Below are 27,515 nucleotides of genomic sequence, written 5' to 3' on the forward strand. Positions count from 1 at the left end.
GTCTATTGAATGCGTCCACAATAACGGCAGATTTATTGAATCTGTCCTTACTTTTTGTATCTCATCTGCTATAATGAGATCAGATGTGTAGCTTTTATTTTTTCTTAATTATAGCAGTATCAGAGCTGAAACTGCCAAAATAAAAAGTCAACAAAGAAATGAATAAATGTCTCAATAAATAGTAAATTTACCATTAAATGTACAAAAATACAGCACTGAAATAAATGTAGGCATCAATTAACTTACATTTCTGTTTTAAATCACTTCTGTATTAAATTACATTTGTGTTAATCCTGCTTTTTATTTTCATTTGTTTTACCATTGGATATTCCAATTAATTCATTTTTAACTGATGTATTTATTTATTATCTTGTAAAATGCAAAGGGAAATATACCCAAATAAATATGTAAATGATAAACTTGACAATGGTAAATGAATGAACAAAACTGAAAAATAAATAAGGAAGTAGATAATACAGACAAACAAAACAGAAGTGCATTAAATCAGAATGTCATATTTTATTGATTAATGTATCCCAATATTATCTTTCTTTCTTTCTTTCTTTCTTTCTTTACATTCTGGCAGTCTTAGTCCTCCATACATTTATAAATTTGATCCCATGTGTATTGACAATTTTAACTGTATGGGCTGTGACTGTAAGCAGTCATATGATCTGCTGGATAGATGTCATTAAATATCTCGGGAATATCATAAACGCTGTCGTTCGTGTTGTTGTGACATCTCAGGTCCTGTGGAACAAGGCGTGCCCAGCGCGTGACGTCAGCCCTCACGGACAGAGCTTGTTTTGGAGGAAGTGCACACAGCTCGGCTAGCAGCTAGCGCGTTAGCTTGACAGGAAAAGCCAGCGTCAACGGGAATAGGGCGACAGACTATTGTACCAAATCGCGAAGAGAGCTATACATCGGTAGTGGCAGTGTTGATTTTGACAAGCAGAGGTAGCTGCGAGGCTAGCTATCGGAGATTATTTAGCTGTCGACGCTCGAAACGAGTTAATTTTTTTACAGCAGACATTTAAAGGAGCTGTTAGCCCGTTAGCTAGCCTGAGCGTTAGCTAACGCTTCCAACCTAGGAGGAGGAAAAGTCCACTTTTGATATTTTTTACCGCAGGATCATCGCCCAGGTCGGTATGGGTTGACTTAAGTTATTGGTTTCACTAATCACATTTGTTAACAATATAGCTATCGTTAACTGGGTTTAACATTTGTTAATAAGCCCTGTTAGCTAACTAAACGTTAGCTTAAAATAAGAAGTGTCACTGATATGGTAACTGTTAGTGGACACGGTATCTAAAACGACTGGCTATAACGGTAGTTCTTTTGAAAAGGTCCTCCATTTGATAACGTTTCTTTCCCCCAACCTATTCCATATCGTTTTCTTGCATTTTATTGCCTAGCTAATTAGCAATTGATGTCCAAATGTAATGTTTATTCTACCTTGCTAACCCTTTGCAAGTGTGTGATATCTTTATCATCGTCATATAAAATGTCTCTGTGTCGGTTTATAAAGTGGAAGTATTCACATGACAAGCTTATTACAGCTGTGGATTATACCGGTCTGTGTATTGACTTGAAACTACAGCAGTTGCTGTGCTAATCATGCCTGCCAAGTCATGGTTCCGTTAGTCCTGTGTTTTAAAACCATGTGATCAGTCCCTGACACAGTGTCATGGGGTGCAGATTATGAGAGCCGCACCGATAGCTCTATGCTAATTTCGCCACAGAACAGCACTGATATGGATCCAAGCCGTGTGTTTTCTTTCTCACAAGCGTCTGTGAAGGTGGGACGATGAGTGGATTAAACCTATGATTAATCTTTGTATCCAATAATGCGCTCTCCAAGGTCTGTCTCAAGTGAACTGGTGGTTTTAAAGCCCACCGGTAACAGCGTTTGGACTTTGGTCATAACAACTGTATGAGGTCGTTTATTATTACATAGCACAGTCAGCCAAGGCTCAAAATGCTTGGTGATGTCTAGAGCAGGCACAAAGTTGAGGATGTTTGATCAGACATGGATTTTAGTATAAAACACTCTGTACTTCAGATGATGTGGATCATTAATAAACATAGCCTAAATCATAACGATACACTCCAGTAGAAACATGTAATTATTAACAGTTTCTGGTTCCATCCTGAATGTTTTAAGGGAGACTAACTGTGTTCCATTTTTGTTCTCAGTTTATTGTGATGTCTGGACTGACACAATGAAGCTTTATTTTCCATTGAATGGTTTGTCCGAAGCACTCATATCCCAAAATCAGCATTTTACAGTACAATCAAAACAGCCAGCTGTGGTGACAACAATAGAAGATTTCAGTTATTGTAGCTCAACAACCCTATTCTGAAACCACATTGTAGATCTGTTTATAATTTTCATGGAAAATTGAAAACACGGAAATGATGACAATTTGAGGATTTAGAAACATTTGGATACACAGTTATGTTTTGACATGCAAAATGAAGAAGACATATTTTAAATCCCGCATTATTTCTAGCTCAGTAACAAATTTAAGCACATTTGTGGTTTGGCCAGCTTAACTCTTTGTACAAAAGGTCAGATTTCCAAGAATTGTATCCCTTCCAATGAAGCATATGTTAAAAAAGCACTCGGGTGGATTAGGTTTACTCATCCCAGGCTTGTTCACTTGCAGGGAAACATGGCGTCAGAACTAAGCAAAAGCGTCAGAAGTCCAATTGTTATTCTAAGCAAAGAGGGCCTTTCTCAGCTCCAAATCGTGGCTAGAGTAACAGTTTCTAGAGGGCAGTGCATGGAACTTTAAAATGCTTTGCAGAAATTGGATCAGTTGCATCCAGAGCAAGATCAAGCAGACTGAAAATGACCCCACCATCAGATCAGTATATCAAGCTTAGTTTCCTGATAGATAAAAAAGCATCGTCATCACAGATGAATGATGCAAGACTCCAATCAGCAGAAGATCTGTCAAAAGAAGGCTGTTTACTACAGGTCTAAGAGGACGTGTATCAGTTTTGAAACCACTCTCAGGAGATGAAACAAGGCCAAACACTAAATTTGGGCTAAATTTCACAGTGGCTGACTGTAAACAGTCCTGTCAACTGATGAATTCAAGTTTGAGATTCAAGGCATTAAACGAATGCTGTGTGTAAAAAGATGCACAGGAGAGAGAATTCCACATTAAAGTCTGGAGCTGTTTTTTTTTCTTTCTAAAGTACCACTTCATTCTTCAGAGACACGCTACACCCGCTGGTTTGGTATTTGTGGATAGGGTTAATGCAGCAGCAGGATATTGCAAGAACTACTCGAAGGTCGAAGAACACCACAAAGTCCTGTCATTGACTTTCCTTCATGATCGCCTGACCTCTGCCCATTAAACATTTATGGGGGGCATTTGAAAACTGAGACTGCCAAGATCTCTGTGACATCACAAGATGTTTTGTGAAACACTGTCAAATCATGCTGGGATAGTATGAGTCATTAGGTTTTACTTAAACTTGTGGAGTCAACACTTGTTCGACTGCATCCTTTTATTGAAGCAAAAGGGGTAATATACTAAGACGTTCTGAAATTAGTGCACATTTTTCTAGTGGTCTTGGACTCTTTGACCCTACTGTATTTTGTTAAAATGTGAATTGTTTGTTCCATTTATTGTTTTGAGAGCCTTATGCCACAGCGCAGTGTGGCATATTGTTAAGCCCATATAACAGCTTTGTATTTGTTTATGAAGCGAAGGAAACTCGAAATGGGAGACATTACAGTGGGTTTCATTCCGAGAACTGGTCCATTTCTTCGGAGTGTATTTAGAGACACACACTGAGCTTATCATCTTTCAGTGAAACCTGTTGGCCCATATCAAAAGGGTCATCCCTATGGCATGGCTCTGTCCACGTTGTCTCAGCAATTCCTGTGTGAATGTGCTTCTATCTGCTCTCCCCTCTGATCTACCTTTTTGTCTTTACAGCTGTGGGACAATGACGTCAAGGAAGAAAGTGCTACTCAAAGTCATCATCCTCGGAGACTCCGGGTGAGTGTTGATGAGTCTGATGGGGAAGAAAACACTAGATTTGTGTATTGAATCAAGTCTAATGATAAGACGATTGCTCTAATACAAAGAGGGGAGGAAGCGTATGTGCTTCGCCAATCAATTCATCACTGTGACTTTTCCTGTTTCACTTGTTTCTGCCTTTCATGCTCTCTGAATGTTGTCTTGTGATTCCCCCCCCCCCCAGAGTTGGCAAGACCTCATTGATGAACCAGTATGTGAATAAAAAGTTCAGTAACCAGTACAAAGCCACAATAGGTGCTGATTTCCTGACGAAAGAAGTCATGGTGGATGACAGACTTGTCACGATGCAGGTAACGAAGAAATTACACTCACATGAATGTGACATTGACTTCTCTCTCATTGAAACACAGATATCTAAATAAATACGAAACTGATAAAACTGCCTTGATATTATACAAAATCTGCTAATTGTTACTGGCAAAAGTAACAGTTGTTTGAATGGGCTAACACTGGAGAAATTAATAATTTCTTTGAGTTTATGGAAATATTGTATCATGTTCGCTGTTCATCACCATGATGTCTAACCTTCATAACCACAAACCATAAAGTCATATTTAATTCACTCTAGTTGAGTTCAGTCTAAAGTGTAACTTTGTTACCAGAGCTGTATAATATAGTTTACTTTTGCTTTTGATATTGTCCTGTTCAGTATTTTACGCTACACGTGGTCCACAGAGAGACAGAACAAACTGACTGCAAACAGCGTTATAGCTGTTGTGCTGCATTAAAACCAAATTTTACAAAGGCAAGCAACAACATCATCCAGCTGATAGCACAAACACAATGAAGGGGATGTGGTTAATGTGATCCATGTAAACACTACAGTCAAAGTATCGCCTTAATCTCTTTATCTACAGTAATCTGAATATTTTACGCAAGTTAACACACCGTGCCTTCTCTACTCTCAGATTTGGGACACAGCAGGTCAGGAGAGGTTCCAGTCTTTAGGCGTAGCGTTCTACCGCGGAGCAGACTGCTGCGTCCTGGTGTTTGACGTGACGGCACCCAACACCTTCAAGACTCTAGACAGCTGGAGGGACGAGTTCTTGATCCAGGCCAGCCCCCGAGACCCGGAGAATTTCCCCTTCGTGGTCCTGGGCAACAAGATCGACTTGGAGAACAGACAGGTAGGGTCCACATAATCACACTGTACTATGGGGGGATCATTGTGTTTGTTTTTCTCTATTGAAACTACATGTACAGTTGTGGTTGGAAATATTTGAAGCCTAAATATTTACCTCAGCCAAGGAGGTTGTTTTCACCTGTGTCCATTTGTTGATTGGTTTGTCAGCCGGATTACATAAAAACTACTGCACAGATTTGCATTTAAATGGAGGACGGGTCTCAGCCCAGAATAGACCCCGTAAATTTTGGGGTGGATGTAGGAATTTTTTTCCTTTTGTTTACCATTGCAAGATAGGGCATTTCGTTAATTTCTCGGAATGATGCACAGATCTTGAATTAAAAAAAAAAAAAAAAGTGTATTAAGGTGGCTGGTGTCTGTGAGTACAATTTGATGAGAATCCCAATATAACTCTGGATCTAGCGGATCTAAATTTCTTTTCATTTTTCATTCTGGTTTTAACCGATGAAACTATTTAAAAATGGCTTGGATTAGACAGTCATTATCTTGTGCTTCTCTAAGTCTGACAGCAGCTGCTTTGTGTTTCAGGTAACAACCAAGCGAGCACAGGCTTGGTGTCAGAGCAAGAACAACATCCCATATTTTGAGACCAGCGCCAAGGAGGCAATCAACGTGGAGCAGGCCTTCCAGACTATCGCACGCAACGCCCTTAAACAGGTAACGGACTGCAGCGAGAAAGTCTTGCCTGCACTTTAGCTCAGCCTTTTCAATGCCGCGAAAAAGATTTTTTCTGATTCTGGGAAAGCTGGGAGATGAGGAGCCAGGCTCTCACACGAATGTGCGCTCTGATTTCAGGAGACCGAGGTGGAGTTGTACAACGAGTTCCCAGAGCCGATAAAGCTGGACCGGAACGAGCGAGCCAAGCCGTCAGCGGAGACCTGCAGCTGCTGAGGACGCTGAAGATCTTCCGGGGGGGTCGTCACCGCTCTCACTACCCTGTCTTGCCTTGTCTATATATCCCCTTTCCCATGGTCCACTGTGTTAATCCCTGATGCCCAACATACAAGCAGCATCCCACTCATAGAGTATACTACTACACACAGACATGCTGCACTCACCTCCTTATATATACAAAAAACACATTTTCTATAAAAAAAAAATGAGTCTCCTAGCCCAAAGAAAACCTTAAGGAAACATTATGGAATTTACTTGTATGATGCTTATTACTTCCCAGTGTTTCCCCTCGTACTTTTTCATGGTGGTGGTGGTTTGGGCTAATCTCATTTTCTGTTCCATGTAAATCGCTAGTTTCACACCCAGTTTTGGTTCTAACTGCTTTTATTTGGATACTTGGTGATAAATCGAAGCATTATCTCTTTACATGTATGTGTGATTGAGTAAAGTTAGAAAACTAATGTTTGTTCTTTTTTTAATCATAAAGTTTCTTTAGCAGTGGTGGTTGTTTTCTTACTTTCATAGCCCGCCACTGCTGCATGAATAGAGGAAACACTGCTCCCCCATTTGACTCATTTGTGTTGTGGCTTAAATTTGTTCCACTCTCCAAAAACACTTAATGGTTTCACTTTACCTCGTGCAACCTAAAAAAAACAATACCTGACACCCAAACAAGGGTCAGAAATGAAGGATCAGAATGTGTGAAGTTACATGTGAGGATCACATGAATATGCTGCCTGCTGATTCTTGCTAATTGGCACAGAATTGAACATCCAGTTTGATGAGTCTATCAGACAGTGTGTACAGATCTTTTTCTCCTTTTTTGGGCCCTTTTTTGTCATCTACAGTAATGAAAGACTTGTTCAGACATCTCATTTTGGAGCCACAATAAATGCAATTGTAGCTCAGGTTAAGGAGATCTGAGAATCCAGGCTCAGCTCCATGATGTAAGTGCTGTCCCTAACATGGTATTTGCTGTTCCTGTATCGGGGAAAATAAGGTTTGTCTTTTAATCACTTATTCTTGGTACAACGTTTGACGTGAGAATGAATGAAATCAAGACCACACGTCATTATACCTGGAGGTCCTGGGGATTTTTTTTCTCAAGTATAAATGTCATTCATAACTGAGTACTATTAGCTAGTACATTTCTTTTTACTGTCAATTATTGCAAGACTTTGTATATTTGCAAACCTCTCAGTCATTGTGTGGGGAAGGCAAAAAGTTGTGCTGTAAATCTCCATATCTGACTCTGCCAGTTGCTCGTGTTGGCAAACAGTTTAAGTGCTTGACTTTTCTTTTAACCGATCAGATCTGTCTGTTCGTATTATGTTTAAACTCTGAAATGCATTATAGATTACAAGATAGCATACATACTGTAACTCTGAAAGAAGAAAAAAAATGTGGGGGAAGTATTGGCATTCATCATTATTATATTATTAATATGATAAATGCATAGCATCTGCATTGTTTCAAAATGTCTTTGCGTTTCAAGTAATAAGGGTAATAAAGATCTTGAATAAAGCGTTCTGTGTTTGATATTTATTGAGAACATTTTGAAAATGGTATCTGTGTAGAATATTTTTTATCACAAAAAAGTTTATACAAGAATATAAATCTTTCACATAGCCATTCAAACAGTATTGTGGAATAATTGAGGCCTAAATGGTGTGTTCTGTCACACTTGTTATCTTCACTTGGTTCTTGGTTTCTTGTTGGCTCCCTGAAGCCACCGCTGGAGCTCTCCCGTGGATTTGCGCTGAGCCTTGCGCTCTTGCTCGTCTTTACTTTCACTTGTGCTGGGCTCCTTCCGCTTTGCAGATGCACTGCTCGTCAGCCAGCTCTTCATCATTTTACTGCTGGCTGTGGGCTTGGACTCCTGGGGGTAATGGGTCAGATTTGTCAGCTCAGACATCTCTATTTGCCTAATAGCCAACACTACACTGCTAAAATCCAAACATAGCAAATAAAACATCACAGTAAATCTGATACCTTTTTGCTGTTGAGATCCACTGGCTGAAGGCACTCTGGAGAGTTGTTGCGTGAGTTGTTTACTAGTGAAGAGACCGGGTGAAAAGTCAAAATATCTTTAGACTGGAGTAGTTTCAAGGCATCCAGGGACTTCACCTCCCCAAAATCAAGCCATCTCCTCACTTCTTCCTCCCCAACCAGGATTGCTGGCATCCTAAAACACAGCCACACAGTAATTTAGCATTACAATACAAACGTGGGAAAAAAAGAGCCTGTTTTTCAGTTAACTACCCTCACCTATGATGGATGTTTTCCAGGTTAGGGGAAGCGTTGACAGTGATTATACTATATGTGTAAAGGGGTTCTCCACCACCTGGAGGTGTCCAGCAGTCAAACAGTCCAGCCATAGTCAGCAACTTCCATCCAGTCCACTCACCTGCTGCTTCTTCTTCTTCCTGGCAAACACGTAGAGCAGAGGGGAAAAGTGTCTTTTAAGTAGTAAATAGTAGCATATCTTGTGAAAAAAAAGAAGAAAGAATTTGTTGGTATGGTTTTCAATTTTTTGACCTTCCTCAGCCTGGCACTAACATCAAAACGAAATCAAGTTTGTATGAAATTTCAAAAAAAAAAAAACAGCTGGTGGACACATGCACATTTTTACTTTGGCTCCTCTCCCACTCAGGATATTTTCAGCAGTGGTAATTTCCGCCACAGCTGCACTCTCTCTACTTCTGTTCTGGATGAAAGCACATGTTCATGGTGCTTATATTGTAATAGAAAAAACCAATACAAACCTCTGTTAAGTCGGGGGAGGCCTCCACTGGAGGGCAGGCTGACTTTGAATTCTCCTTATTGCGAGCTGAGGTCGTGGGGTCATCCTGATCCTCTGTTTTCTCCAGAGTCTGAGGGAAGTATATGAAGAAAGGCTGCTTGACTTTGTCCTGCCTCTTCCACTCATAAAAACCATCAGCCAGGATGACACAGCGCTGTCCTTTAGCCAGGGGGTCCTTAGTGGAGACAAAAAAGTGATTACAGAGTGATATACACATCAGCGAGAGACAGACACAAAACATTAGGAACATAGCACAGCAGTAGAAGTGCTTGCACCTTGTACGATTTCTTCTCCAGTATGTTCTCACTGCGGCAGTTGGTGGTGCTGTAATGCATCATGCTCGGGTCTTTCTCCTTGAACCAGGAAGGCACCAGACCCCAACGCATCGAGGCCAGCACACACTCATCCACAGGGGCAGTCTGCAGACACAGACGGCATGAGCACCTGCACTTTATCATGCTGTCTAATGCATTCATCGTGTTATCAATTCTACATTAGGGCTTACAATGCTGCATCTTGTTCGGACAGGTAAGTGTTAATGACATATGTTTGCTGGGTCATTCTTTCAGCTACTAAGTCGTGGTGTTTTGCTTGTTTATAATGTGCATACACAACTGTACATTTGTTCTTACCTTATCAAAATGCCTCTGGGACAGCAGAACGGGACTCATAGTCTGGGGGCTCTTGTTGTAAGAGGGTCGGTATTTATCCTCGTCTCCATCCCTCCAGCGGGGCTGTCTCCGCCGCCCTCCTCGGTTTCTGTAGGAGCAAGCTCGGCTCACCTCGTCAGGAGCAAGCGTACAAGCGGTTCTTCCACACATTTTACAGCTGACACGGCTGCCTGAAAAAGAAGTTAAGCTGAGTAACAACTAGCTAGTTAGCTACGTTTACACTTCTACAGTGTTAGCATGTTAGCTTAAGTTGGTTTCAGGAAACAAAACATTTCTTTCCCCACTGGCTGTAAATGAGCCACATGAAACACTGCTCAGCTCACCTGTTTCGAGTGATGATAAATAAGAGGCCTACCGTTGCACTTTCGATGTGAATTATGTGACTTTGTGTAGACCACGACAGCTACATATGTGCACGTACAGTTGAGAGGAGATTTGCCTGGACACGGGCTGCAGAGCAAGAGCACGTGACATCTTGACATACAGCAGCCCCGCCCCTCCCCGCGTTTGCGGGAGTCAAGATGGCGACAGAACACAGACAAATATCCCCAAACCTAACCGAAAACAACATAATTATAATGCATATATTATGTTTTATTATAAAATATATATTTTAATACATATTCTATAAGAGTTAACCAAGTCAAGGCAATTTCGAGCTTCTTTTTAAACACCAGTGCAAGTAGCAATTAAACTTCCACAAGTTCGTGGGTTAGGGCTTCTTCATAAATCAATGTTAGGAGTCAGAAATAAGGCGTCAAATATTGTAACTCATATGTATTTACAGGATAAACAAATAGTTTGTTGAATTTGTCTGAAATGCTATACGTAAAAATAAACAACACGTGTGCGTATAATTTTATTTATCATTATTATTAGTTTTTTTAATTTATTCTTTTTTATTGTAACCTCGGCGTACACAGAAAAGGTTGAAAAAAGAACTCACTGTCTGGTCAGTGCTCGCATGTGCGGCTGCTCGGAGGTTGCCATGGTAACAATAAACAAGGAGAATGTCCGGCGCACCGCGCGCTCCTCCACTGAAACTCAACCGGCTCCACCGTCAGTACACCTGCAGACCTCAGCAGGTAAGAAACAGGCGTACTTATAGGCTTACTGTAACAGATGGGTGATAGGTTGAGGAGACACCTATAGTGAGCTACGTCTACAATATGTTTTAAAGGGAGACATTAAGAGTGTGATGTGTTTTAGAGAATATATGATGCTTGTTTTACAAAAGAAAAATGACGTGGTGGCTTTATAGCAAAAAATGTCAGAAATATTTTGTGTGTACAGTGCTCACATTTGAATGAGCATTTCTGTTCTTGGGTTGTGTGTCCAGTTGCAGGCATCTTTTCAACAGGTAGCTGAAGGAAATCAGACTGAGTATCACAACCTACCTGGGTTGTTAGATACAAACCTGACAGGTGTAGCCAAGCGGTCTCCTGCACAGCAACTTGACCCACTTTATAGTCCACTGCACTTGGAGAGAGGCTGATCTAAAATACCCACAGGTGTCTGTGTGACACTTGCAGTTGTTTACAGTTTTTAATGGCTGTTTATTACTTCTGTAACATTTGTGTATACATTTAAACTGTGTGATTTTCAAATCATAAATGCTGGATGATTAAATGTTGCAATGATTGAAATGCTGTGTCCTCTGCAGCAGTTTGTGTCTGACCAAACCATGAATCAGAGTGAGAGAAGAGGTTCCCCTGAAGAATGAGAGCTAATGTTAATATGGAGAGGACCAGGTCCTGTCAGTCGGTCCAGCGGGACCAGGAGGGACACCAGGCTTCTGACAGATGCTGCACACCATGCCCAGAGAGTGGTGAGAGACAGAAAGTAGCACAGGAAACACTGTCCCTGTCTGAACACCAGAAAAGTAATGCTGGAAATCACTAAACATTTTCTTGAACTTTTAATCAAGGGTGGCCTGCACAGCATTGGAACCATCTGTTTTCAAATGGTTTTACAATTCTTGTATGTGTAACACACTTGTCATATTGTCAGTTGTGACCTGATAAGAAACTCACACAATCCCTCATTTTCATCTATACGTTTCTGTTATTTTATGACTTCATATTGTCAATAAATTATGGACTGAAACGTGAAAGGTCTCTGCTGTATCACTTCACACCTTGAGGACTTGGCCTTGGTATTCATAGCGTCGGCTTATAGATCAAGAGTGCTGAATTAATCATGAGGTCACACTCCGGACAGGTGGCCAAATGTTTGAACCCAGAGGCCATGTATTAAAGTTGCATGACTTTGCTCTTTTTGGCTTCAAGCTGAAGACTTAAGCTTTAGTGACATTGTGCTGTATCATTGTATATGTAAATACTTACAGCAGTTATATTTGCAATATGTTTTCACATCCATTTTGTAGGCATTTTTGATGTATCAATTACAGTTCCAAACGTTTTGTCCCATGTTATACAATAAAACTATATCCATGCATTTGTGAATATTCCCTTCCTCTTAAAAGATGTTCTTTCTGTCATTGGCTACAGACATGTTTTGGTAGATTTGGATCTTTCTGAATGAATGATGGCTCATTTTACTGATGTAAGTTCAATGACAAAGTGTTCCTGATGTAACTGTTACTGCAGGAGAAACAGAGGGCCGATCTAATGATCAGAAGGTCACACCTGTGGTCCAGCAGTGCAGGCAAGATAAAAGCAAAAGCCTGCAAACAGGTAGGTATACTTTGCAAGTCAACAACTGATACCCTCGCAGCATTTACTCCTAAGTGCAGTTTGTAACTGTGTGTGTGTGTCTGACAGCTACACCTCCTGAGGGCAAAGTTCATCACCCAGAGAGACTGAGGGCAGCCAAAGAATTTGTGGACGAAGCTGTCAAGGTGAGTTACATTACTGGAAGAATTCAAAACTTATTTCCAAGATCAAATTGTTTTAAAAGTTGTCCATCATTTCCGCGACTCCTCTCTGTACACTCAGATGCGTAAGGTATTCTCTGTCCAGGGCCCTTACCCTGTCATCAGGGCAGCATTGAGGGCCCGAGGCTGGGTGGAGCAGCGTATGCACCTCCCAAACTGCCGTGCTCGGCGGCGTCACAGCGAGGAGGGCAGAGCTAGCTCAAATGATGCTGGTGACAGCGATGATGATGACGGTTAGCCAGATGATGAAAGTGTGACTGTTATAGAATTCAGATGTCTGTCTACATCCGTTCATTTATTAACAACGCTGCTTCTTCCCAGACAACTCAGACAGTGTTGAAAAAGAAGAGGATCCAGATGAACTCTATGGTCTCATGGTAAAAGTGCCTGATAATCATGCTGGAAACATTTAAAGTTCTTAATAGCAAACCTTGTTAGACTGCCAGTAACAGCCTTCATCTTTCCCCCTGCTTTCATACAGTCTCGTCTGGTGCGGAATGCAACAGTTAATTTCTACTGGACAAACCGTAGAGACGCCATCAACAGCAACAGCTTGCAGAAAGAACAGATTATCAATCATTTTGCAAGAGCAGGCAGCTTTGCCACCAAGGTACTGCACGTTTACAGTATATGCTTTTATCCCGTCTCTCATTAACAGTGCTCTCCTGCCATAACACTGTTTGCCTTGTCAGGTGGGGTTGTGCGTGAACCTGAGGAACCTGCACTGGTTTGATTCAGCTGACCCAGACACCTTCTTTCCTCGCTGCTACAGACTTTGTGCACAGGATGAGAAGCATGCTTTCATTGGTCAGATCTTACTCTACTGCACATCATACTATATGAAACACATGTATTTCCACCGTCCCTATGATTTCATTCATACTTTCATCATATATTTCCCTCTGTGTCGTTTGTGTAGAGGACTACAGGAGAACAGCCTGCGTCAGTCTTCTGAAGTACATTGCGGAGAAGGAGCGGGGTGTTCAGGGAGAGGAAACGAGCCACAGCATTCAGGGTATGAGCACCTTTTACATTATTGTGTTTGTACTCAGTGTAGCTAAAAAAAAAAGACAGACATCACTTTCTCGCTCCACTTTCAGATCAGAGGAAACTAAGCAAACAGCGATCCAAGCCTGTGGTCCTTTCCAAAATGATTGACAGCGCACTCAAAGTATGCCAGGACTTCATGGAGAGTCTTGAGCATCGCGACATAGACAAAAGCTTGGAGACACCACCAACACTCACAAAGGAGGAGTGGGCAGAGTTCATTGACAGTTACCACCTTGTTGTTCAGTGAGTACAGCGTGTGGGTGAATGAGCAGTGAAGGGTCCTTGTCACTTGCTACAGTTTCTCCCTCCCGTCTGTTTCCTCACTCAGTGGCAGAGCAGAGATAGACAACAGTGATCACTTTGTGGCCTGCTGCAAAGCCATGCTAGAGAGGCTGGTGGCGGTCTGTCCACAGCTGGACATAGACGGCTTACACAACATATGGATCATCAAACCAGGAGCTAAGTCCAGAGGCAGAGGTGAGAAGTCAGACTCTACACATAACATCTGCTATAGCAAGCCAGCTGACTTGCTAACATGCATTCTAGGTATCAAATGTGCCAAGCATCTGGATCAGATCCTCAGGCTGGTGGACGTTGATCCAACCCTAATCAAGGAAAGCAAGTGGGTGATACAGAAGTACCTGGAGCGCCCCTTTCTGGTCCATGGCACCAAATTTGACTTGCGGCAGTGGTTCCTGGTCACTGACTGGAACCCTTTGACCGTGTGGTTCTATAAGAAGTGTTATATGCGCTTTTCTACGCAGCCATACTCATTGGATACACTGAACAGGTACGACAGTGATACTGATGAAGGAATGAATGAATAATAAAAGGCAGAAGCAAATGTGAAACCAGATGAACGTCAAATTTGAAAAAGGGGAAGTGTGAGAAAGACGCAGGGTGTGTTTATGCCTGTCGTTTGTGGCGGGAGATTTGATTTGTGTCAGTGTGTGGCATGTAAATAACTGTTATGCTCTGGGTGTATTCAAATATGTCGTTAACATTAGCAACATTCAAGTCATACCAAAAACTCTAGTCAACATCTGCCCACTTACAGTGCACGCAAGGTTGCTTCAACCTCCACCGATTTGCATAAGCAAGAAATGGCAGAGATAAGGCAGGAAATACTCCAAAAATACTCTCTGTAAGCCCTTTACCCACTCGCGGTCCCCTCTTTTTTTTACAGTTCACTTGTTATAGCCCGGCAGAATTACCGAAAGAACATGTACCTAGTTTTCAAGCTGTTATAAAAGCAAGAAGATCGCTGAGAAGTAGTTTGAAAGCAAACTTAAGTGTAGAAGTAGTGCCAGGCTTGAATCATTTCTCTCATTACGTCATTACACTGTCTCACTCAGTTCCTCTAATTCCTCTGTCCATTCTTGTCCTCTCTTTACCCCATCCTTTCAGCTCTGTCCACCTGTGCAATAACTCCATCCAGAAGCACCTGAGGCCCTCCCAACTGCGCCATGGAGGTATCCCAGCAGACAACATGTGGTCGGATGACCAGTTCAAGACCTTTCTGTCGAGCCAGGGTCGGGAAGGTCAGTGGCAGGATGAGGTTGTCCCGGGGATGAAGAAGGCCGTCATTCACGCATTACAGACAACACAGGATCTGATGGACTCGCGCAAAAACACATTTGAGCTCTATGGTGCTGACTTCATGTTAGGTAGGATGCAAACATTGCAACAGCTCTTGCAGCAGCTGGAAATGTCTGTTTCTTGTGACATTGTTTTTTCTTTAATGTGAAAACATTTGGTATCTGTGTTTCTTAGGACGTGACCTGCGTCCATGGCTGATAGAAATCAATGCCAGTCCCACTATGGCTCCCTCCACCCCTGTGACAGCCCGTCTCTGCACTGCTGTGCAGGAAGACACATTAAGAGTCATCCTGGATCGGAGAGCAAACCGCACTGCAAACACTGGAGACTTTCAGCTCATATTTAAGCAGGTAAGGGAAAAAAAAGTTTTGCCTCTTCTTCAGGTTATGATGTATTTTTAAGTGACCCATACTTGTGAAGGTGATATCCAGTATTTCAGATGCTGTTTGTGGTCTCCAGGCAGCAGTAGAAGTGCCACAGTATGTCGGAGTCAGCCTACTTGTCGAGGGATTCAAGATCAAATGCCCCTGCCCACTTCCTCCACTGAGGTCCTTCACCCGTTCAGCACCGAAACGCAGAGGCTCCATCAAGGAGAAGAGGCCTGCTGCAGATGAAACAAAGCGTCTGCCCAAGATAAAGACTCAGCTCAAAACCACCGGCAGCGTGGTTCCACCTCCTTCTCTTCTACATCTTGAGCTGCCTGTGCCCATCCCTGTTGAAACCTTCACACTTCGCCTGCCAATGACCGTGAAATCCACTCACCTGCCCTTAAGTGCACAGCCTTACCCTGAATTTGTACAGAAGAGGAAATCAGAGGTATCTGAAGTCTGCTCAGAGAAAGACCAATGTCCTGCGTTGACTGTAGAGATTGTTGTACCTAAACAGTCCAGACCAGCAGCCACCAGCACCATGAGTGCCTAAAAAACTTGCAAAAGAAGGTTTGTTGACCAAATCGTTCACATGTTTCTTCAATTTGAACTTTTTGCAGGGGTTGTGCTTCATAACAGATCATAATAGAATCTGATAGATTGCCATGTCTTTTGTCACTCACTTCTGTCTCTCTTTCTTTATTTCAAAGATTTCAGAGTTCCAGATTAAAACACTTGATTCAACACAACAATGCGACTTTAACTTTCAGCTTTCCACACAACAGGGTTAACTGTTTAAATAGGGACTATTTATTTGATAGAAAGTCGTTCTGTTACATGTTTACATGTGAATTATCCAGAATAACAGGGAAGCTGTTTCAGGAATGTTGCTGTTGAAATTCTTAAATTCCATTTTCAGCGCTGTGAGCATGAGAAACAAAATGCTATTCATTGCACTGTCAAAAATCTGGGCAAAAAGGAGAACTACATTGCGTGATACCATTGAAGTAAGTGAGGCAGTACTTTTTGTTGTCATTGGATTGATCAACCCTTTACTACAGCAAGTTGCTTAAAGCACCTATTAGTGGAGCTGTTAGGCTCAATAATCTTGCTTTTAGTGAAAGAAGTATGAAACTTTCAGGGTTTGTTCTTGATGACCTAAGCTTTAATTTAAGATATGGAGGCATTCTCAATATGACCCCTGAGGTCAGCTAGAGGTCATTGACCTCTGTAATATGTCATTTTCATGCACAAAATTGTAAATGTGTGTATCCTAGGATCTAAATGTGATAGAAATATAAACCAAATATGTAATTCCAAGCTTCTGGGCATGAGGAACTCATTTATGCCATTGATAGCACTCTAGGAGGTCAACATCATTAAGTGCAGTGAAGGTTACTAGGAATGTGAGTGGCTTAAGGCGAGACACTATAGGTGAATAGGGTAAAAAAATTTAATAATAGATATCACCATGAAACTTTCTCAGCTGATTACTCATGTTAAGCTAAGAAAAAAATGTACTGCAAGTTTTTTGTATTTTAATGTTTAAATATGCAAATGAGGCCTTATCTCATTAAAAATGCGCTAATTTGCATACATTTTAAAAAACGAAATCACATTGTGTAATAAAGACAGGCTCAAAATATTTTTTTTTTTTTTGTTGTCATATTAGATGGGAAAATAATTACAGAGGGGTTTATGGAAATCTACTTCTGTTATCCTGTAAATCCAAATATACTGTCAATAGCCATAGTTTTTAGAAATAATCGTTTTCCGTGATAAAATCAGGGTTTTCGTGTAAATGAGAGGCCAAACCATGTGGAAATATCTGCGTTTTTCCTTCGTGTAAACAGGATCTTATTTTCCCACAGTTTTGCAGTACAGGGTGGGGCACAGGGTGTGGCATGGTGTGGTTTCAGAAGGCACTTGGGAACCTAAAAAGCTGTGTGCTGATCTCTCTCTCTCTCACTTTCTCCTTTGACTGTCCAACAGTACAGAGCAATAAACAGCAGACTAGTAGTACATTGGTCATTGGTGTCCAAATGACACAAAGCTCAAAAATCCCAATTCCTTTGTGATTTGGGTTTCTTGGGCATAGGACATTTGTCTAAATCTACTAGCGCATGGCATTTAGCCATGATTAGTACCTCAACACTACAGGCTACAACACACACCTCACACTCCAGCTAACCCTAACACACAACCTATCACACCTGTAACACACACACGTAACACCGCTGACACACTGCTCACACATAGTTAACACTCCAAGAAAGAAAGGTTATCAGATGATTTTTAGTTGAGGTTAGCAAATGTATTTTAAATGGGCTTCAAGAAAAGATTCAATGGCACAATTATACTACTGAGTCTGCTGTTTACAGGCTACAACACACACCTCACACTCTAGCCCTATCACACACGTAACATACATACTGTGGGAAAATAATATCCTGTTTACATGAAGGGAAAGTGCAGATATTTCTACATGGTTTGGCCTCTCATTTACACGAAAACCCCGATTTTATCACGGAAAACGATTATTTCTAAAAACTATGGCTTTTGACAGTATTTACAGGATAACAGAAGATGTCCATAAACCCCTCTGTAATTATTCTCCCATCTAATATGACAACGAAATGAGAAAAATATTTTTTGCCTAGCTTTATCACACGATCTGATCTAGTTTTTTAAAAAGGTATGCAAATTAGCGCATTTTTAACAAGATAAGGCCTCATTTGCATATTTAAACATTAAAATACAAAAAACTTGCAATACATTTTTTTCTTAGCTTAACATGAGTAATCAGCTGAGAAAGTTTCATGGTGATGTCTATTATTTAATTTTTTCACCCTATTCACCTATAGTGTCTCGCCTTAAGCCACTCACATTTTTAGTAACCTTCACTGCACTTAATGATGTTGACCTCTTAGAGTGCTGTCAATGGCATAAATGAGTTCCCTACGGAGGCTTGGAATTACATATTTGGTTTACATTTCTATCACATTTAGATCCTAAGATACACACATTTACAATTTTGTGCATGGAAATGACATATTACAGAGGTCAATGACCTCTAGCTGACCTCAGGGGTCATATTGAGAATGCCTCCACATTTTAAATTAAAGCTTAGGTCATCAAGAACAAACCCTGAAAGTTTCATACTTCTTTCACAAAAAGCAAGATTGTCAATATTTTAAAGCTCCTGTTTGTAAGATGGTAAAACTGACGCTTTGGGTTTCCCAACTCGTCAGATACTGACGCTTTAGGATTGTAGGTGGGGTCGGCCACCACCAGAAAGCGTCAGTATCTGACGAGTTGGGAAATCCAAAGCGTCAGTTTTACCATCTTACAAACAGGAGCTTTAAGAGCTTAACAGCCCACTATATGATGCTGGATGACTTGGGAAAAGGTAAACAGTAAATATTATGTTCTGTCTTTTGGTCTTATTATTATGCTCTCACAATTTAAGATGTAACGAGGGAAGGTTTATTAGAAAAAGGAATGCAAAAATTTGCATTGAGAAAATGACAGTGCTCCAATCACTTTTTCTCTGGAATATGAATTACAAATTTAGTAATGCAGGAAAGGAGCTTGATATATTACTGTTATGACTGTAAAGTGTTAAATACAGTAAAAACTAGAACAGAGTTGAAATCAAGAGACTCTCACTGTCAGACCTCTCCATCAACAACACAAAACTAACACTAGGTGGCGATCATACTCATGTTGTCAAGACGACGAAGAAGAAACACGTCACGAGCACAGCTGAGACTCCTCCCTTTTGTAACCGCACTGAGAAAAATGGCGGCGTCTGTGTGCCGAGTCGGGAGCACTGTGGGTCGAGTCCTCGCCAAAAACCGCAGTGTAAGTACACATTTAAAGGGTTCGTTAAAACGCGTTCTAAGAAATAATATACCTTAGCGGGTTAGCCACACTGCTCTTGTTCTAGCGTAACGATGGAGGTAATCGAAGAAGATAGCCTACTTGCTAAATTGCTAACTGGGCTTTACGTGGGGAAGGGGTTAGCTAACCGGTTAGCATTAGTTAGCTACCACTGAAAGCAAGGTCACCTGTTAAATAAGGAAGTACGTCTTGTCACAGAAACTTCATGTGTAACATCCACTTCTGTTTACGCCTTCCTAAGACCAGCTGGTGATCATTTCAGTCGCCTCTGGTCATACACAAGGTCACCAGCTGCGATGTTTGTCACTTGTCCTCGGTTGCCCTTATACTGCGGCTAAGCTTTGGTGCTAGCAGCGTTAGCACGGTGACTTTGTCAAGACAGATCCTGTCAATCCTGTACTTAATGATCGTCGAAACGTTTGATTGTTGAATACATACTTGTACACCATCACGAAGAATGACGTAACAACTGCTTGGCAATAATGATGTCAGATTATGTGTAAAACATGGTTGAGCAACGTCCACTTTTACACTAGCCTTAGCCTTGTTTCCAGATTTTGTAATAATCCTGAATTATTGCAGTGTCCCCTTTCATTTATTTTCTACTAAACAGTGATCGTCATCTTGTTTTCAGAAAGTGCTACGATTCAAAGTATTGAAAATACTCTGAGATTTAAAATTGCTCCAGAATACCGTCCCATAACCCTGCAGTGCATTGCTATATATGTGTTGAATTATACAGTTTCACATCTTTATATCCAATAGAACTGATGTGTGATGACATTATCTACTGGTCTATTTTTAATACTTGACTAATAGCAGAACATGGCAGAAGTGTCAATGTCAGCTGCCAGCCATAGACTAAAATGTTGTCCTAAGCCCAACAATTCCACTCATGCTTTGCATGTATTTAACACAAGTCAGCTCAAACAAGTGTTTTATACAGTCTGATTAAGATCTACAGACAGTGGACCCTACAAGAGTCCTATTACCCAATTACTGCATTCAGGGTGTGCAGTGTTATTTTTACAATTGAAAATGTGTTGGAATTTAGATTTGCATCTCACCCATTCAAAAGTATTCAATCAGGGCATGTATGTGCCAAATTACATGCAGTAGAAAGGGGGCGAAAGCATAGAAAATACTCTGCATTGTACTATTAAAAAAAACAAGTTAACTATCAGACATAACCTCTTTTGCTTGGTAAGATTAATAACAAGCAGCTGAACCAGCCAGAATACTTTCAAATTCCTTTTAATCTTACAGAATTTTACATGTACTGGATATTAAACAGACTCTTTGTATCTCGGCTCTCTAGCCCATCCTGCTGTCTCTGAGGCGTGGACAGGCCTCAGTCAGCTATGCCCAGAGTCTGGTGGGAGCCCCTGAAACTCGCCTCACTGCCCTGGACAATGGTTTGAGGGTTGCATCCGAGGAGACTGGACATGCCACATGCACTGTAAGAATCCAGTAATATAGGGGCTCTGTTTACATCTATGTGGGAGGTTGTTATAGTGCCAATTCACACATTCTTTGCATTTCTCTTCCCTATCATAGGTTGGACTGTGGATCAGTACTGGCAGCCGCTACGAGAGTGAGAAGAACAATGGAGCAGGCTTCTTCCTGGAGCACTTGGCTTTCAAGGTAGACTTTAGCAGACTTCATGACAATGAAGACACCCAGAGGTGTTTTCCTATAAACAAATTGAATAATAATAATAGATTCATTCTTACTCACTTTTGACACACTGCATGCATCCTTGAAACCTAACAAACATTTTAAATGCATTTATTTTGTCATTGTACAAGTTTAGTTTTTAAAAGTTTGAAATGTGCATTGTTAACATGCATGGGAAAACAAGAAGGACCTACTGCTCCCCAGTGCCACAGTAGTGTAGATCAAAAACTCCACGGAGAGTGGATGGAACTTTTATATCTACCTGTTAGAAAGACAGTTCATTCCAACAGTTCTTACAGTTCATTCCAACCCCCAGGGAACCAAGAAACACCCTCAAACAGCCCTGGAGCAGCAGGTGGAGTCCATGGGTGCTCACCTGAGTGCCTACACCTCCAGGGAACACACTGCGTACTACATGAAGACCCTGTCCAAAGACTTGCCCAAAGGTAAGCCTTCTCTTAGTTTTAAGGGAAAGAAAACTAGGATGAAATTTAACAGATCATATTGATTAACATGTTTACATGTACAGAATCCCAGTTACTTGGCGTTATATTGTTTGGAGCAGCAAATAAGATCGTCTGTTTTCTAGCCTTAAGTGAGAGCGTATCCTGACTTATATGTGAACAAAAATCTTTGTCTCTGTGTTGTACCAGCTGTGGAGCTGCTGTCCGAGGTGGTGCAAAACTGCTCGCTGAGTGAGGCAGAGATCGAGCAGCAGAGGGGTGTAGTACTGAGGGAGCTTGAGGAGATTGGGGGTAACCTCCAGGAAGTTTGCCTGGACCTGCTGCATGCTACTGCCTTCCAGGGCACACCTCTAGGACACAGCGTGCTGGGACCCTCTAGCAATGCCAGGCAAGTGGAACTACATGCTCCCACACATCCTCTGAAATATTAGCCACAATCACAGAATTGCTTTAGTCAAAAACGTACGGCTGTTAAAACGTTGCCTTGTTGTAATAATGGAATGAATTATGATTTCAAAAGTAGCATAAAACAAATCCCAACACTCTGAATTTGTCAGATTATATTTTTAATCATTTTTTTCACTATCACTCTTGCATATTATCCTTCTGCACCATAGTGTATATTGGCATCAGTGTTGTATTAAATTATTTCAGGACTTTGACCCGTCAAGACCTGGTGGATTACATCAACAGCCATTACAAAGCCCCTCGCATGGTGCTGGCTGCTGCTGGAGGTACATCCTCTTCCTCCATACACACACACTGAGGATTAAAGCTGGTTACATGTGTCTCACTTTTCCTGGAATTACTCTGTAGTTAATCTAATGCGTTTCATCCACAGGTGTGAACCATGATGAGCTGGTTGATTTGGCCAAAACTCACTTCAGCGGAGTGTCTTTTGAGTATGAGGGAGATGCCGTCCCTGTCCTGTCACCCTGCAGATTTACAGGCAGTGAGGTGAGATGAGCTGTAAATTCTCTGCAGGGGTATTTTTCCCTTATTTTGTGGGTTTTATTCCACTTATTCCACCGCAAAACCATTCATTTTTTAAAATCCCTTATTAGCCAAAATGTTATAAATACACTAAATGTGACCTTGCATCTATCAAGTATAATGTAGCGGTTACAGACTCATTTCAAGTTAATTAACTTCCAGGATTCTCCCCAGAAATTTTTAGTGTAGTGGCGCACCGGGGGGGGGGGGGGGGGTGGTTGTGGAAGCTCGTCAACATCAGTCCGGGGGGGGCCAGACGGGCCAGACGGGCCAGACGGACGGACGTTCATCGCCGTCAACCGGGGGACGGACGGGGAGAACCCTGACTTCTATTCTATTGAGATTGATGTTTTTTTTATGCATTACACGTGATTCTGTCCTGTGGCAGTAGAGAATAGAGCATGGGTAGGGATATTTTGTCATTGTAAATTGTTTTGTTGTTTGCTTCCTCTCCTGCCTCTCTTCAGATCCGTATGCGTGATGATGGTTTGCCTCTGGCACATGTTGCCATCGCTGTGGAGGGGGCCAGTGCTGCCAGCCCAGACATCGTGCCACTCATGGTGGCCAACTCCATCATCGGTAGCTTTGACCTTACCTTTGGAGGCGGAAAGGTTGGTGAAATATGCATGAGCACAGGTGTAATTTACTTTGTGCAGTTAATATAAGACAACAAGGATGCAATTGGCAACTGTTATATTTCCTAAAGTCAGTTAATGTCATTGGTTCACCAGTATCCCCTTTACGCTTTGCCCACTTGAGGTTGTTGATGTCTTGAGTGGCCATTATTGAGGGGTAAAATATGATCTCTCTGAAACCCTGGGTCAGGGGTCTTACCCCTGCCTCTGGACCTGTCGAGAGGAACAAGACCTGAAATGCATAGCAGCTGCTACAAAATAGGCTTAGGCATCGAGTTTGTTAAATTTATTAAAGCTAAAATGTATTATTTTTGAAGAAAACTAGCATTGCAATAAATAAAACATTTTAAAAGCCAGCTGTTCACCATGGCATCTGGACTCTAATTATATATAACACCCTATCTATTTTTATTATTATTATCCCTTCTGTATGTGGAATTATGGAAGAAAGTTCAGTTCTTGTTTCATCATCTTGATTATGTTTTTCTGTTTATGGTATTGCTGTCCCACTAATAACATAACTTTGACTGTGAACTGATAAATTCCTTTTAATCACCTACAGAATCTGAGCAGCCGTCTGGCTCGCCTGGCGGTGGAGGAGAAACTGTGTCACAGCTTCCAGGCCTTCCACTCCTCCTACAGCGACACCGGCTTGTTTGGAATTCACTTTGTGGCTGATAAGCACTACATTGAAGACATGATGCACTGGTCCCAGAATGCCTGGTCAGTAATGACAGGACACGCAGAGAGAGCACCAAAACTGTATGTTGTTTTATCATATGAGAATGGACACATTTTGTCTTAATTCCTCCACTTTCTGCTCCCATCAGGATGAACCTGTGCACCACAGCGACAGAGAGTGATGTAGCCAGAGGCAAGCAAGCTCTGAAGGCCAGTCTGGTTGGACAGCTCAATGGTACACTAGATGTCTATCGCACATTAACACAAACACGTATACAAAACAAACTCCACTAAATCACACCTGAGTTAACCAACCTGTTTGACTTTTAGGAACAACACCAATCTGTGATGACATCGGCAGACACATCCTGAACTACGGGCGGCGTATTCCTCTGGCTGAGTGGGACGCTCGGATTGACGTGAGTGGTCACTCTGAAGTAGAGGTCTTGTCTGGACTGTTTGTACAATTAATAGGCAACGATCAATTACGCAAAGCAGGGCCTCTTCGTGTATGCTCGAAGTCTTCCAGTCTATATTTAGGATAAGTGTTCTGACTTGCCTCCATATCTCGTCTTATAGGCTGTGACCCCCAGGCTTGTGCGTGACATCTGCTCCAAATATATCTACGACAAGTGTCCTGCTGTGGTTGCTGTTGGTGAGTTCATTGTGGTTATATTCTATCTGCAGCAACATCAGGGTCCACGCTTTAATCAATCTAATCTGTCCCTCCTGCCTCTCTCCATCAGGCCCCTGTGAGCAGCTACCCGACTACAACAGAGTGCGCAGTGCCATGTACTGGCTGAGGTTTTAAGATAAGTTGTTGTGTTGCTTCGAGTGTCCCATGTTTGCTCCTCATCTTCGTCCTCAACCTCACTGTCTTCACTGCCAGAGTGAACACCAGAGGACCATCTACACGTTTTCTTGACGGCACATGCAGCCTTCCGTCCTCTCTCTACTCCCCGCCTCCCTCTCTTATCCTGCCCGATGGTCACTCTTTAGTTAGCCGTGAGGGGGGAAGCATGTCTGCACATTGTGAGTGTTGAAGTTATGCATTGGTTACCTCTTGATTGTACTACAAATGTCCACCTGGTACTGTTTGAGAGTGGAGGGGAGAGAGGGCGGACTTTACAAATAATCATCTACTTGACACACATCGCCGGTAATGAATACAACCAGTAAGGAGCAAGAGTATATTTATAAATTCTGTAAGACTTGTTTCTGTCCTTTATTGTACATAACAGAAGCTCTCATTCCGACAGAATAAAAATACTGTAAAACATAAGCCCAGTGTGGTTTGTCTTATTCATATGTATTTCTACTTTTAGAACTTGGATACTTTTTTGACCTCTCAAAGTAGTTAGTACACAATTCAGTTTACTTTTAATATAGTAGGGAAAGGGACTTTTTTCATTATATCCCTTATGAGATAGTACAGCAGAAGACTGAAGAGAGGACAATATGCAGGAAAGGCTGTGGGTCAGAATCGAATCAAGCAGCTACCCAGTTGCCCTCTTGGAAAGTTTTATCGATAAAATGAAGTTAATTGTTAATTCATATACACAGTACAATGGAAGCAAATTCGATCCCTGCATTCAACCCATCCCTGAGGAGCAGTGGGCTGCTGTTGTGGACACCCAGGGACTAACTCTAGCTCTAAGCCAGTGCCTTGTTCAAGGGCACTGACAGGAGAATTAACATGTTTTTTGATAAAGGGGGAAGCCTATTTAAGCATGGAGACAAACAAACTCCATAGAGGCCAACACACTTAAGTGCAAGTTCAAATAAAAATCTAAAATACAGTATGTAAGCACAAGGCTAAGCCTTGTTTTTCTGTTCAGGTTCATCTCACTGACCCCATTCTGTATAACTGATACACTATCAGTCACATTACAAAATCAAATGTAGATTGTATAAAAGCTGTAAAAGCACTGACACATTTTGCATTCTTTACATTTAATTGTACAGTTATTGCCGGGGCTACAAGCCGCAAGACTTTCAGTGTTACTCTAAAATTCTGGTTTTCTATAAAAGAGAATACAAGTTAATATACATGAGCATTGTCCTTGTGTTCTGTCTTTTGATTTATCAGTAATCTATTGTGTGTGGTGAATCTTGTTTTTGTGGGCCAATTATAGGTCAAGGTAATGTCTTCTCAGTATTTGCTTTTGTCCTTTGGTATTCTGTGCTCACTATCATTTACTACAATGTGATTATTTGGGAGTAGAGTAGAACTGTATTGAAACGGTGTCTAAACCAATCAGACTGAATTCACTGATCAAGGTAATTGTGATGAAATTCTCTGATAAATTTAGTTTCATTTCGTATCAAGAACATACGTCAGTAGGCCACATGAAGGATTAACCAGGACCTGCTGTGATCATATATATGTATCATGAATCATAGCAATGACCTCATCTCAGATCCATGAATAGTCCTGCATCATGCTGCATCTATGAAAATAATGCTACTGGTATACGGCCAACGACATATGTTTGCTGCTGGATGACATCTGTGTGACCCGTGTTTGTTTATCTGAGGTTAACTGAGACAGCTCATAATCCTGAGGACCCCTGAGGGCCCAACTGTTGTCATCAGGCTGTACTTGTAATATTCATATCATTAGTCAGATGAGGATACATCCCTTGATGGGCCGGACTGGAGGTGACTCAGAAAACGAGGTACGCTTTGTCTTGTTCAGTCTCCCTCCTGGGCCTGACAGCCTCTTCCTCCTTGTTGTTCTCTGAGATCTTCCTCTATGACTGCGCCCCTTTGTAACCTCCCAGCAGTCCCCTCCTCTCCTCCATGTTCTGTAAATAGAATGATTCTTATACTCATACATTATGTTCCCTTAAGTGGCAACAATGTGTCCAGTGTTGTGATTACATTTTTCTTTCTCATACCTGGTTATCATTTCAGCATACTGATGATGGCTGTCATTGCACAAAATCAGACAGCAGCAGTAAAAAAGATCTTCAATCAAGCATATGATTTCAAATTTGCACTTGCTTTAATTTAAAACACATAAATCCCATTATGCAATCAGCTACCAACTCTAAGCGGTGACACAACATTCAGTGGTGTTCTTTCTGACTAAATGTTCCCCGTAGACTTAAATCACTGTCATGTGAATGTGAAAGAATTCGGCCTGCTCTCTCATGTTGAATTGCCTTTTCTTTTTTTTTTAGTTTGTGACGTAGGCTGCTTGGTTCGGTTCTGGAAATTTGTCTGACTAGTTAATAAGAAATGTTTTTCTTTAAACAAGATGTATACCATGCATACATGTATCACATGGCTTTGTATTGTCACACTTTCACGTTACTGGAGATTGTGTCAACAAAGTCATGACAGTCATGACACAAATTAGTTGATTTAAAGCTATTGGTAATTCTGCATTAAATTAATAAGGTTTGGACTTGTGAAAAAAATGTTAATCTTTATCAAAAATAATGGAAAACAATTTTGTCTATTACTTGCCTTTAACACATCATATGCTCTGCTGTTATGGTGAGGCTATGGTCACCCAGTCTGCACTGATGACTGACAACATATAAACTCAACACTAAAAAAAAGGGAATTTTGTTGTTAAATACAACATGTTGGTACTTTACTTTTGAATGGAGACAGTGGGTCTCAGTTGTGCTTTGACTGGGGCAACCATCCAATTCATTAAGAACAA

At 41.4% G+C, this 27,515-nt stretch overlaps 4 protein-coding genes and 1 non-coding gene across 18 annotated transcripts; 4 read left to right on the top strand and 1 right to left on the bottom strand.

Annotated features, from left to right (window-relative positions):
• The first annotated feature begins 768 nt into the window (after positions 1-768).
• On the top strand, positions 769-7,624 carry LOC115582770 (ras-related protein rab7). Its single transcript, XM_030418971.1, has 6 exons — positions 769-1,142; positions 3,957-4,019; positions 4,225-4,351; positions 4,970-5,188; positions 5,734-5,862; positions 6,001-7,624. Exons 2-6 carry the CDS (start codon positions 3,967-3,969, stop codon positions 6,094-6,096), a joined length of 624 nt encoding a protein of 207 aa, XP_030274831.1. The 5' UTR covers positions 769-1,142; positions 3,957-3,966; the 3' UTR covers positions 6,097-7,624.
• On the bottom strand, positions 7,620-10,088 carry hmces (5-hydroxymethylcytosine binding, ES cell specific). 5 transcript variants are annotated; one of them, XM_030418965.1, is made up of 7 exons: positions 9,929-10,088; positions 9,535-9,743; positions 9,178-9,321; positions 8,865-9,077; positions 8,368-8,525; positions 8,092-8,284; positions 7,620-7,978 (listed from the first exon to the last, which is right to left on the bottom strand). In XM_030418965.1, the coding sequence occupies exons 1-7, from the start codon at positions 10,053-10,055 to the stop codon at positions 7,793-7,795; spliced, it is 1,230 nt and encodes a 409-aa protein (XP_030274825.1). In that variant the 5' UTR covers positions 10,056-10,088; the 3' UTR covers positions 7,620-7,792. The 5 variants fall into 5 exon arrangements, with proteins under 5 accessions (XP_030274825.1, XP_030274826.1, XP_030274830.1 ...); XM_030418966.1 differs by having other exon boundaries at positions 9,897-10,051; XM_030418970.1 differs by having other exon boundaries at positions 9,535-9,739; positions 9,929-10,039.
• Positions 9,296-16,238, top strand: LOC115582766 (tubulin monoglycylase TTLL3-like). 10 transcript variants are annotated; one of them, XM_030418955.1, is made up of 17 exons: positions 10,521-10,658; positions 10,913-11,084; positions 11,237-11,401; positions 12,183-12,269; positions 12,357-12,433; positions 12,531-12,702; positions 12,791-12,846; positions 12,951-13,079; positions 13,162-13,276; positions 13,389-13,484; positions 13,570-13,762; positions 13,848-13,996; positions 14,066-14,309; positions 14,927-15,186; positions 15,293-15,468; positions 15,578-16,056; positions 16,197-16,235. In XM_030418955.1, the coding sequence occupies exons 3-16, from the start codon at positions 11,293-11,295 to the stop codon at positions 16,037-16,039; spliced, it is 2,325 nt and encodes a 774-aa protein (XP_030274815.1). In that variant the 5' UTR covers positions 10,521-10,658; positions 10,913-11,084; positions 11,237-11,292; the 3' UTR covers positions 16,040-16,056; positions 16,197-16,235. The 10 variants fall into 10 exon arrangements, with proteins under 10 accessions (XP_030274819.1, XP_030274818.1, XP_030274823.1 ...); XM_030418958.1 differs by lacking the exon at positions 10,913-11,084 and adding an exon at positions 9,298-9,430 and having other exon boundaries at positions 10,497-10,658; positions 15,578-16,238; XM_030418962.1 differs by having other exon boundaries at positions 10,520-10,658; positions 12,555-12,702; positions 15,578-16,238.
• A 2,964-nt stretch (positions 16,239-19,202) lies between these two features.
• On the top strand, positions 19,203-25,121 carry uqcrc1 (ubiquinol-cytochrome c reductase core protein 1). The gene is made up of 13 exons (XM_030418964.1): positions 19,203-19,350; positions 20,708-20,848; positions 20,947-21,033; positions 21,383-21,512; positions 21,720-21,918; positions 22,185-22,264; positions 22,372-22,487; positions 22,991-23,134; positions 23,721-23,881; positions 23,989-24,074; positions 24,170-24,258; positions 24,419-24,494; positions 24,586-25,121. The coding sequence occupies exons 1-13, from the start codon at positions 19,210-19,212 to the stop codon at positions 24,648-24,650; spliced, it is 1,515 nt and encodes a 504-aa protein (XP_030274824.1). The 5' UTR covers positions 19,203-19,209; the 3' UTR covers positions 24,651-25,121.
• LOC115584192 (small nucleolar RNA SNORA26) lies at positions 23,270-23,389 on the top strand. Its single transcript, XR_003984513.1, has one exon. It is a non-coding gene; the product is annotated as a small nucleolar RNA SNORA26 (small nucleolar RNA).
• Positions 25,122-27,515: the final 2,394 nt, after the last annotated feature.

The sequence above is a fragment of the Sparus aurata genome, chromosome 6 (genome assembly GCF_900880675.1).
Source record: "Sparus aurata chromosome 6, fSpaAur1.1, whole genome shotgun sequence".
Classification (NCBI taxonomy): Eukaryota; Metazoa; Chordata; class Actinopteri; order Spariformes; family Sparidae; genus Sparus; species Sparus aurata.

What these genes read in the sequence shown, in the direction of transcription:
- hmces (XM_030418965.1), bottom strand. Translation starts at nt 10,055, where the DNA reads ATGTCAAGATGTCACGTGCTCTTGCTCTGCAGCCCGTGTCCAGGCAAA. An exon ending in CCCAGAGGCATTTTGATAAG is followed by an intron (nt 9,322 to 9,534) that starts GTAAGAACAAAT and finishes CTGTGTCTGCAG; the next exon opens with ACTGCCCCTGTGGATGAGTG. An exon ending in CCTCCCCCGACTTAACAGAG is followed by an intron (nt 8,526 to 8,864) that starts GTTTGTATTGGT and finishes CGTGTTTGCCAG; the next exon opens with GAAGAAGAAGAAGCAGCAGG.
- LOC115582766 (XM_030418959.1), top strand. Translation starts at nt 11,293, where the DNA reads ATGAGAGCTAATGTTAATATGGAGAGGACCAGGTCCTGTCAGTCGGTC. An exon ending in CAGGCAGCTTTGCCACCAAG is followed by an intron (nt 13,080 to 13,161) that starts GTACTGCACGTT and finishes TTGCCTTGTCAG; the next exon opens with GTGGGGTTGTGCGTGAACCT. An exon ending in TGAGAAGCATGCTTTCATTG is followed by an intron (nt 13,277 to 13,388) that starts GTCAGATCTTAC and finishes TCGTTTGTGTAG; the next exon opens with AGGACTACAGGAGAACAGCC.
- uqcrc1 (XM_030418964.1), top strand. Translation starts at nt 19,210, where the DNA reads ATGTTGTCAAGACGACGAAGAAGAAACACGTCACGAGCACAGCTGAGA. An exon ending in GGTGCTGGCTGCTGCTGGAG is followed by an intron (nt 22,265 to 22,371) that starts GTACATCCTCTT and finishes TTTCATCCACAG; the next exon opens with GTGTGAACCATGATGAGCTG. An exon ending in CACTGGTCCCAGAATGCCTG is followed by an intron (nt 23,882 to 23,988) that starts GTCAGTAATGAC and finishes TGCTCCCATCAG; the next exon opens with GATGAACCTGTGCACCACAG.
- LOC115582770 (XM_030418971.1), top strand. Translation starts at nt 3,967, where the DNA reads ATGACGTCAAGGAAGAAAGTGCTACTCAAAGTCATCATCCTCGGAGAC. An exon ending in TCGACTTGGAGAACAGACAG is followed by an intron (nt 5,189 to 5,733) that starts GTAGGGTCCACA and finishes TTTGTGTTTCAG; the next exon opens with GTAACAACCAAGCGAGCACA. An exon ending in CACGCAACGCCCTTAAACAG is followed by an intron (nt 5,863 to 6,000) that starts GTAACGGACTGC and finishes CTCTGATTTCAG; the next exon opens with GAGACCGAGGTGGAGTTGTA.